Source organism: Micropterus dolomieu, linkage group LG17, assembly GCF_021292245.1.
Source record: "Micropterus dolomieu isolate WLL.071019.BEF.003 ecotype Adirondacks linkage group LG17, ASM2129224v1, whole genome shotgun sequence".
Classification (NCBI taxonomy): Eukaryota; Metazoa; Chordata; class Actinopteri; order Centrarchiformes; family Centrarchidae; genus Micropterus; species Micropterus dolomieu.
The window spans coordinates 5,788,239-5,799,569 of record NC_060166.1 but is presented as its reverse complement, the minus strand read 5'-3'; the positions used below and the strand labels follow the sequence as shown (position 1 = coordinate 5,799,569).

At 42.5% G+C, this 11,331-nt stretch overlaps 1 protein-coding gene across 1 annotated transcript; it reads left to right on the top strand.

Annotated features, from left to right (window-relative positions):
• The first annotated feature begins 2,322 nt into the window (after positions 1-2,322).
• On the top strand, positions 2,323-10,921 carry LOC123986453 (protein phosphatase 1D-like). The gene is made up of 6 exons (XM_046074708.1): positions 2,323-3,031; positions 3,960-4,188; positions 5,800-5,924; positions 6,074-6,255; positions 6,500-6,724; positions 8,724-10,921. Exons 1-6 carry the CDS (start codon positions 2,506-2,508, stop codon positions 9,111-9,113), a joined length of 1,677 nt encoding a protein of 558 aa, XP_045930664.1. The 5' UTR covers positions 2,323-2,505; the 3' UTR covers positions 9,114-10,921.
• The last annotated feature ends 410 nt before the right edge of the window (positions 10,922-11,331 follow it).

Here is an 11,331-nt window from a genome sequence, read left to right as displayed (position 1 = left end):
ACGAAGGTTAAAATCAAGGGCAGCTGGACTTGGTTGAAGATACTGGAAGACGTTTCGTCCCTCATCCAAAGGACTTCTTCAGTTCTGACTGACTGGCAAGGAAACTCAGCTATTTAACCTCAGTGGGGTCGTTATCCCGGGTCATCGATACCGCTGGTTCGTTAGTGTTCCTTGTTGCTGTGACGACAGTCGTTACAGTCGTTAAGACTACAGGTGGCCGAGACTGAACGACCATCGTTGGTATCTTCACCTGAGGCCAATAGGTTACGTTTGTTGAGTTTCCTGGGAAGTGATGAAAGGACAGCATTGTAAGTGGGGGATAAGTGGTGGCGTAGACCCCCTCCTCTGTTCAATGACGGCTTCTCGACCCTGGTGTAGATGCTTCCTTGACACCTCTTTCAAACCATCCATCTTCTCTGTCTAAAATGTGCACCTGGTGGTCCTCAAACGAGTGTCCTCTGTCCTTCAGATGTAAGTAGACTGCAGAGTCTTGACCTGAGGAGTTGGCCCTTCTGTGTTGAGCCATGCGATGCAGTTGTTAAGAACTCTCACTTCTTTCCAAAAGTCATTAACATTGTTACCTATGAGCTTCTTTGCCATGGAAGCAGCCCTCATGGCCTGCTCATTTTTACATATAAAGCGAACGGCATACTTATATCTTGCATAAGGGAGCTTTTCTGTCAAATGTAAGTTGCTGTTCTCAAAGGAACAAAGACTACAACCAGGTCAGCCTGGACCCTCACCTGCAGTCAGAGCCAACCGATCGACAGAGGATGCCATCTCCACTGCCCTGAACACCTACATCAGAATGCTGTGTGGATTTCAGCTCAGCATTCAACACAATCTCCCCCATGAAATTGATCTGCATACTTAACTTCAGTACCGCACTCTGCAACTGGATATTGGACTTCCTTACAAACAGACCCCAGACAGTTTGGATTGGCGGACACACTTTAGTGTTCAACTCTAGAGCGCCAGAGACCCCTCCTGTTTACGCTGTTGACCCATGACTGCAACTCTGTTGTATAGTTTGCAGACGTCAGCAAAGCCAAGAAGCTGATCGTTGATTTTAGCAAAAAAGAGGTGAAGACACACACTACTATCTACATCGGTGGAGCAGGTGAACAGTTGTAGTGCTCCTGGGGATCAGCATCAATGAGAACCTGTCATGGTCATCTCACATCTTCATGCTGGCAAAGAAAGCTCAGAAACGGCAGTATGTCATGCCAAGTCCTTGTTAACGTTTACAGACGAGCTATAGAAAGCATTCTCACTGGTAGCTTTACAAACTGTCATGGGATGTGCAGGGCCAACGACAGGAGGGGTCTGCAGCAGGTGATTAAAACTACTCAGAAGATCATTGGTACCCAATCTACCGAGCATCAGTGATATCAGTGAGGTGAGGTGCCAGCTCAGCCCAAAGGATACTAAAAGACTTACCCTGCTGCTGTCTGGCAGAAGGTAGAAGTATCTGCTGTCTTACCACCAGACTGCAGAGCAGCGTCTTCCCGCAGGCTGTGAGACTTTTCAATTCGTCCTCAGCACTCCACCATAAATAAAAAATTGTTTTCTGGGGGGTTTGTGTGTAGCATGAAGGAACTGCAGCTTGTATTTCATTGTACAACAACCTGTGTTGTATAATGATAAAAACCTTGAACCTTGAATGTCTTGGATAGATAGTACATAGGCTAAATATAAGCTTTTGTCATCCTTACATCTTTTCATAATTTACATCTTTGTAGACTGTACCGATTTCACTGTATTTGTAATATGCTTTACTTAACACATTTCAATTGATTGTTCATCAAGTCAAAGTGAAAATGTTTTGGTTCAGAGCTCCAGCACATTAAAAAAATACTGACTTGGGTTAAAGTACTGGCTCTTACCTGAATCTTGGTTTCTTCCCTGGTAATGCTAAGCTGGGCTTTGCTTCTTTCATGTTTTGGGCAGGGTTGTTTTATTTTGCCTATCATTGGCCTTGAATTACTTGGTTGATTTAGGTTTATTTTTACAATCATTGCTCTTCTTAAAGAGAAAACATTGTCCAATGAGTACTAATGCGTTCTCAGTATCATCAGAGATGATGTTTCTGTGTAGGCTACCTCTGCAGATCAGAGGATGACCGAAGAATAGGCCTACTTGATATAATGAATAAAAAGTGTTAAGAAAGTTATGTTAGGTGTTGATGATCAAGGACTTCCATACACTTAGCAAAACAAATACTGTTAGAAACAGAGCTGTCTGAAATACTTGAATGCAATACTGTATAAAAACACTTCTTTCCCCACATTTCTCTCGCTTTCCACCTCTAGATGGCAACAGCTGCACTGACGCTGCAACGTCTACGTACAAGAAGAAGATAGATTTTGACGTCAACGCGTTTGAGCATGCCTATTACGCTCGAACATAAACAAAGGCAGGACGCTGCGCTGCAATAAATATACTCTCCTGTAATTTTATACACTATCAGTACCGAAAATAGGAGCGCGACTTATTTTTGTGACCATGGAAAACGCATTATTGATGCGAGTGAGTGTGTTTACCGACCAAGGAGGCAGGAAATACATGGAAGATGTGACCGAGGTCATAGTAGAGCCTGAGCCGGGAGAAGATGAGCCGTCGTCGGGTGAGCCAGAAGAGAGCAGTGGGGGAGACTGGACGGTCACTTCTCTGGCTAGGGACACGCATCCCGACCGGACTGGTGAAACCGTGGGGTCCCCGCAGGTTCTCGATGCATCACGTGAAGCTGTGCGAACGGAAGACCAAAGTTCCTCAGTGGAAACATCTTTACCGGGAGGTCAGAGCCCGCCGCGAGCTCAGCCGAGCACCGCGAGTCCTTCCCGCCGTTCCGTTGCCTTCTTCGCGGTGTTTGACGGGCACGGGGGTCGCGAGGCAGCGCAGTTTGCACGAGACTATTTGTGGGAGTTCATGAAGAAGCAGCGGGGGTTCTGGTCAGACTGTGACCGGGAGGTCTGCTCTGCCATACGCAAAGGATTTGTAGCCTGCCACCACGCTATGTGGAAAAAGCTACGTAAGTTTACCACCAACACCTTGATGTTATTAAGTTCTTATGACCTATAATGTTGTCAGGGGTCGTTTTATCTTAATTTGTCCATATTCCTCTGTTAGAGTAGCGTGGACATCACGCCAAACCACCTAAATCAGACAGTAGTATGTGGCCTAAATTAATCTAACGTCACACCCTAAAAGTTTTTACTTGGAAGCCGAATATACCATCAGATTGGACTAAAAGTAATTCTCTTTTGGCCATGTCAATAGTTAGAAAGGCCAGCCTAAATGCATTTGGCACTTTGTCTACCATTTGTTTCTGTAGCTATTATACAACTGATTTATGGAGCTAACAACAGTTTTAGCAACAAAAGGCAACAGAGCTAACGAAGTTAGCAGTAGCTGCCCTAACCCAAACAAAGCTTGCTACAGCAGACACAGACAACCGGTTACCAAAATTCAGAGGTATGTTCTCAAGGTAATGTATCCAAAGCAGTCGGTTAGTATTGCACTGTGTGATTCTTGGGCTGACTTCAGTATACGTCTGTTATCGTATGTTTTAGTTTTTTTTGTTTTTTATTTGTCCATTTCGTCATTCCCCATACAAAGCGGATGTGAAGTATCCAGTGTGTGCAGTGCCGTGCAGACACCGGCAGTCTGCACAGGGAGGTGTCTGTCAGGATATGCCTGGGCATGTCAGCTGTTTTACAGCTGGTCACACATGGTGTCTACTCACTGAGTGAACTGACCCCTAAGGTCCCAGTGTCACATCAAATAATCATTGATTGAGATTAGCAATAGATTAAATCATATTTGGAGCATTTATTTTCTGCCTATCATTTTGCAGTAATGTTAAATGTGTCGTTTAGTGTACTATAGGTTAATATGCAGTAAGCAGTAAATGTTATAGTTCAGTAATTATATTCATTTTCTCTCTTTTATCTTCTCAGCTGAATGGCCAAAGACACTTACGGGCCTTCCCAGCACATCAGGCACAACAGCCAGCGTAGTGGTCATCCGAGGAACCCGGATGTATGTGGCCCACGTTGGGGACTCGGCAGTGGTTCTAGGGGTCCAGGATGACCCTTCAGACCCGTACATCAGAGCTGTCGAAGTCACACAAGACCACAAACCCGAACTACCCAGAGAGAGGGAGCGCATTGAAGGTCTGGGAGGGAGGTATGGCGATACCAACAAGACACACTGCCTCTGCATAGTATTTAAAAGTAAAATTAACTTTAACAGTGTTCTCTGATGTAGCATGCTTCCTGCACTGGAAAGAGTATTTTTGCAGCCTGGCCAGCTTATCATTGCTCAGTACATAAGCATAAATCTCAAAAAAAAGGAAGTTGGAGATTCCTGTCAAATCTCATAACATTGAATCAAACTGTTGATCATGGACTGTGACAGTAAATTAAAGGTATAAGTTAAAGGACACACTGTAGCAGATGGTGGAAATAAGGGTAAATGTAAGGATATTTCTTGGACTAAGACTAACTCCAGTTTTGTAACAGTTTATTCATACTCATGACTCAGCCCCTATCTAAGAGGTGATTGTAACCAAGAAGAATCTGTTTTGCACAATGGAAGATCAAAATGTTATCTACCTGTCTCAAGGGCTAATGTTCTTTATACGGCTTGTGGCATGTCTACTGATAAGATGTTGTAGTGATAGGCCCCTGGGTGACTTGACAACAACCAAATAATTATGCTTACATGACGGGGTAAACCCCACAGCTCGAACGGGGATTCATAGTGGTTATGACATTGCAGTGGACCCTACGCGTGTGGCTGTATGTAATTCAGCTTTACTTCGTACCGCAATGTACAGAGTGCATTTAATTTATTTGTTTTTGGGAATGCCAGAGTGTGGTGTAATAAATAACTAGTATGGAGAAATGCTGCTTAAAATCATATTATGCCAAACATTAGGGCCGCATTACATCAGTGATATTTAGTATACTTTGATATATGATTATTATTATATGTGTGGGAGGATGCAAAGTTTATTCATCCTACTTCAACTTAACATGTCAATGTTCCCTGTAGTGCACCAACACGTCTGCAAAGTCTGTTAGCTCTCCCTCAATGGGAGCCTTCACTGAATAAAGTTTGAATATTTTTACAAGATAGGTAATTTGAATTAATTTGAATGTATTGAAAGGATAGCCTCTTCGTGTAGTAACTCATGATATATAATAGTAACTACTAATGTGTGTTTTTGTGAAAAAGCATTCAACAGTTCTGCCAGATGTTTATATTATCAGTGCAATCATACTAATTGCAATAATAAACAATGAAGGAGAGCATCTCTTTATTTTTTTCCAGTTACTCGTCGTAGTGTTGTTGGAAAATGAGACATGGGGGAAACAGACTTATTTCTTCGTGACATAAGATACAAAGCTGGGGTATATTGTCAGATTTTGAAAGACACTATTGCCAGCCTTTGTTGTATTAGTAAAATTTCATTATACACAGCATAAAAATGTTTTGGGATGAGTCTCACCAACCAATTAACTTTCAATCAGGATTAAATCACCTTATTTTAAACCAATTTTTTTTTTACTTGAAACTGAACATTGTAACCTATATGAAGGCAGGATTTATGGCAGGGATGACATATTAGGCAGCATTAGTTTTAGCTAGTACTTAATAAACTGGCAGCTGAGTGTAATCCTTGTTGTTGCAGCCCACCCTTAATGTCTAAAACTGTGGAACAAAATGTGTGGATGCTTTGCTCAATGTAAGAAGCGGCTTCTCTCTTCTCTTTCCTCCCCAATCTGACAACAGTGTGATCAAGAAATCTGGAGTGAACCGGGTCGTCTGGAAGAGGCCAAGGCTGAGTCACAACGGCCCGGTCCGTCGGAGCACCGTCATTGACCAGATACCGTTCTTGGCAGTAGCACGAGCTCTAGGTAGGAAGAGCAACCATGACAGTAATCTCAATGAATAACAATTCACAATAACAACTTTAAGTTTGATGTAAAACAGTTGAATCCCTCCGACCTCATCGAGGAGAGTGCTTGTCAAGACCAGTGGTGCAAGTTTCTGTTCTCTACAACAGGTGACCTGTGGAGCTATGACTTCTACAGTGGGGAGTTTGTGGTTTCTCCAGAGCCAGACACTAGTGTGGTAACCCTTGACCCCAGAAAACACCGCTACATCATACTGGGCAGCGATGGTCTTTGGAACATGATGCCACCTCAAGAGGCTATCTCCATGTGTCAGAACAATGATGAGGCAATGGTGAGTGGAGCACTACATCAGCAAAGACTTGTTTCTCTAAATGGTAGGTGACTCTTTAGCTGTGATCATTTTGGATCATAATAGTTAGACGGCTTCCTTTACTATCTGCCTGGATTGTGGTCTGTTGTAGACTAAAGGTTAGATGATCAGAAGGCCTAAAATGATACTTGAATAATAATCTAACAGAGTGATGTCCACCTCATATCAGACCATCTCAGTGTAATAACAGCCTTCCATGCTGCAGGCACCATGTGGGGTATCGAGTGCCCGGCAGCTGGTCAGCCATGCTCTCCTGCGGTGGCGCCAGCGCATGTTGCGTGCTGACAACACCAGCGCCATCGTAATTGCCCTGCAGGAGCCTGGAACCTCCCAGGACACCCTGCACCATGAGGAAGTGCTGCTCGACTTAGCCAAGGTGTCCCAGTGTCCTCCCACCTCCATATCTCGCGCTGACACTCCTCTCCTTCAGGTGAGGGCTGGATGATAACACAACACACTGAAAATAAACCCACAACGCACTATTTCTGTAAAAAAATGTTGTGAAAAAGAAATTCTTCAGAATTTAATTTGCACCCATTTCCTAAATAATGGTGCATTCCATTTAGTTTGTTCAGTACACAGAAGTGCTAATAACATTACATTTACATTTATTCATTTAGCTGACGCTGTTATCCAAAGCAACTTACAATTGCTATACATGTCAGAGGTTGCACGCCTCTGGAGCAACTAGGGGTTAAGTGTCTTGCTCAGGGACACAACGGTGGATGGAATTGAACCTGGGTGTCTCACACCAAAGGCATGTCTTATCCATTGCACCATCACCTCCCCATAAACCGTATAAACTATAGCTTTCACTAACTGTTGATACTCAGAGCAGCCATCTTGGATCACAAAGTAGGGGTAGTGCCGTTCTCCCTACTTTCCAAGTCAGAAATCCGAGTTAAGGGGGCATTCCCTTTGAAATTTCCAACTTTGAACTCGGAACTTACGACTTCCCATGTCAAATGGAACGCACCATAATGAACCACAATGTAGGATACTGGGGTATTACTGGGGAGGGGAAGGAGGCTTGTATCTTTAATTTCAAGAAGTGTTGAATTCCTGCATACTGGATGCCTGACCAGGGTTCATGACTGGAGCATTACATTTTCAATAAATGTATGGCTGACATTGTGCGGGACTTCAACACTTTCTTTTGCATGGTTTCATTGTCCTACACACCTGTCAACAGCTGGAGCATTACACAACACTTATTCTAACGTTAGACAGATGCCTCTCACATAGGTGTTACTTGTTCACTACAAGTTTTAGAAGCCATATTTAACCAGATTCTATAAATTAACTGTAATAAAGGAAAGAGCCAATGATGATTCATCTGAAAATGTAGATGATTGGACAGATATTTCACTGACATTACCTGCGCAATTACACATGCAAGAAAAATTTCCACACAGGTCCTCCAATTTATTTGAACTAGGACAGTTCCCGTTTTTAGTTGCAGTGCTTGTTGAAAATGTGAAACTCACCTTGGTTTCACCTACAGCATTAATAACACTGAAACAACATGATGGTGAAGGAGATACTGCTAGATATTCAGAACTTCATTAGACTCTTACCACTCCATTCGTTTCTTACATATATCAAACCTGCGTGATGACGATATCTCAGTTTCAACAATTCACTACCTCATTGTAGCGTATAAGCCCCGGCCACGTGAGTGAACCTGCCCTCACTGCAGAGTGGAGCAGCTCACTCTGTACTGTAGTTTAGTTTATTCAAAGTTTGTTAATTCTGAATGTGTCACGTGTACAAATTTCACCAAATGTGACACTGCACTCCCTTGGGTCCGCAGAAACACACCCGCCACTTGTGAGGTCGAGTGGATAAACAGTTCATGACTTAATCGAAATATACACACACACAGATTCCTGCTTTTATTAAAGAGATGGAGGTAGTTTTTAGGCTGCGGGGGCTTCAGGGGTTGCCGAAAAAATGCAGTGACCTGCAGCACAAATATTTTAACCAGAATTAACTTTTGGAGAAACGCAACCCGCCACCACACTGTGGTGCCAATCTGGCCACAGTGTTCCACAGCCAGCTTGAAATATCACTGAAATCAGGCGCTATTCAGGCACAGTTCCAAACTATGATACTCTCCCAGCTGTGTCCCCGCTTGGTTCAATTCATGTACCCAGCTTCTGTGGCTGAAGATACCAAGAAGCTTCCTTTGGTTTGTGTTCATTCTTTGAGAGTGAGAGAAATCGAGCGACCTAGAGAGTGAATGAGGAGGCCGAGCGCAGGTAGCAAGAAAGCTGGTGAATCAGATGAATAAAATGTTATTTTCGGTGGCAGTGGGGGGGGGGGCACTGCAGCCGTGTTTGTGGCATCCCTGGTGGTTCTGGTAATATTTAAATTTAGCAGTACTGAAGTTTGTCCTCACAGTTTTTTTTAAACCTGTTCTTCTGCAGCGGCCTCCAGAGGAAGACTCTCTCTCTGCCATGTGTGAGCTCCTCCCTGCCTTGGAGCGACGGGATGGACTATCAGGAAGAAACAGCCTGTACCACATGAATCTGTCTGACCCGTTCACTTTGACTCCGCTGTGTCCAAACAGTAGTACTGAGCTGCCCAGTCAGTCCAGTCCCACTGACAGGACAGTTGGCAACAGGACGCCCAACAGCAAAAGAACTACTGACGGATCATCATCACCGTCGTCAGGTCAGTCGGCTAAGAAAGCCCGTCGCAGGACTTCCGACAGGCTGCCACTGGTCCAACACAACGCAGAGAAGAAACAGAAGGAGTCCAGCAACGTCTCCCCTGTTCTGCAGCAGCATAACAAGACCACAGTGTGTGTGTGCTGAAACACACACTGACACATCAACCTGCTGCTTCCCACTGTCAACCTCGTCTCCAGTGGCGTTTCTATTCTCTATGTTTGAAATTCTCCTACACATTCACACAGTTCAAGCCACCCGTGCTCTACAGGTTGTGGAAAGACTTCTTGCTCAGCACCAGTACAATATTCATTTAAAAACTTAAGTTTTCTTTGGAGGAGTGCTCTTTAATAACAGTTGTAAGTATGACTACTGATGTCGGTGTAGATGTTATGCATTTTATAGTTGGGTATTGCAAAGTAAGTAACTGTTATTGAAAAGAAATATATATATTTTTATACATTCTTTTATTGATCAATGATAACACATGAACATTTTGTTGACCTCCACGACAGCTATCATCTCCTCCTCACTCTGTCCATATTCCATTGTGTGCACACCCTGTGTTTAAACCTATTAATGTGTTTTTACTCTAATCATTTTATTTAATAACTGGAGATTTGTCTTGAATATAAACTTACGGTGCTGCTACAGTCACAAACCATAAGCTACTACATTGTGTATATTGATATATAAATATATGTAATAAGTGTTTGTAGCATTTTCTTTTTATTTGAGAGTATGCATTTGTCAACACATCTTCCCTGTGAGGTTTCACATGATGGATTTTTAAACATTTGAATTGCACATGGCATCTTAAAGGACAGCTCCACTCTCTTAATCATCTTCCATTGTTGTTATTTGTAATGAAGCGTCAGAGTGTAGTTTTGTGGTGTCTTCACTTCCACTGAGCCTGCTCCACCCATTCATACATCAGGTACTGATTTTCTATGTTTCCGAGAATGCCTTTCAACAGCCCTCTGCTGCGCTGAAGCTTTTGCAGATGTTGGAATGTCTGTATCTATAATAATGGATTTTGCCCTCCGCGTTTGCTGAACTTCCAGATGGCTCTAAAACAAAGACTTCCTTTGGTTCTGAGGGATAGACACAAAACCTGATGTTTACAATCAATATTGATGATCATTTTGTGCTGCCAGATTTCCATTGTGGCTGCACTGGAGGTATCAGTGGTGTCATGCTGTCTACGTATGACCATACATCTGTTAGAATGAGAAAAATGCTTCATCACAAGCATGTTGGTCTCTACACACAGGGTACTGTCCATCCTGCTACCTTGTTTTATCTCGATTGCAACAAGACAATAACTGTTCTTTCTTTTTTCTTGAGGCTGATTGAGAGGTTTCTTTAGCATTCCCCTTATACAAGCCGTCCCTCTTGCTGCAGCTGCAGTTTCATTGTTACTGATGTATGCACAAGGCTCATTTGTGAGTAGATACACTCTGCATGGGCTTTCTAAGAGAATATTTTTGCACTATTATGGTGTGGCCGTGCCCCGTTTTGCCGTTTTTATTACACGACAATGTATGATTCAAATGAGGAAATATTTACTGCGAGAGTATAATGACACAGGTAAGACAGATGTCTCAATCTCTGTAATCTAATGTAATGATGATGTAGGAAGTTGTAGCAGTATGGATTGGATAAAATGTTGTACAATGTTGATTGACACTGTTGAAGGAATGATAAGGTTCGTGTTTGATATATTCTCTCTACAGTCTGTTACTTCGCTCGGGATCCCCGTATGACTTTTCTATACTATTTTTGAGAATTCTCACAAATCTTAATCTACTTATATTTACTGTTGAATAATGACATCCCTGATTCAGGTGGTTGTGCTAACAGCATAAAGTGCATGTGTACGATGTAAATGTGAAAAACACTTACCTGGAAATGAACCTATTTAAATAAAAAGTTCTCTGACGTAAAGTAATTAATATGCTTTGTAAGTGACTTATTTTTAATTATTAATGCCCTTTGCTGCTTTGGTCTCATGATGAGGATAACACTTTAAATTTTTGTTTGATTACTCTAAGTGTAACTTTCATTTCATTCAAACATTTAACTGCATTTTGATTCAGCCCTCATTTGATACCCATATTGAGAATTATAATTTTTATTTCACCATCCCTCTTTGACATTATCCTTTTTGATAAAGTCCTGAACAAAATATTTTTTTACCACTGTCCCCTTGCTATGACCTGTTTTTTTCCATCGAGATTCTCGAGGTAACACCAGGATAACACAAGCAGGAGATTGGACTAAACAGCGAAAACAGTCGAACGTTTACAAACGTAACTTCCGTTGTGTTTTTTTCCAAACGACAGAACTAAACATTCGAAATAAA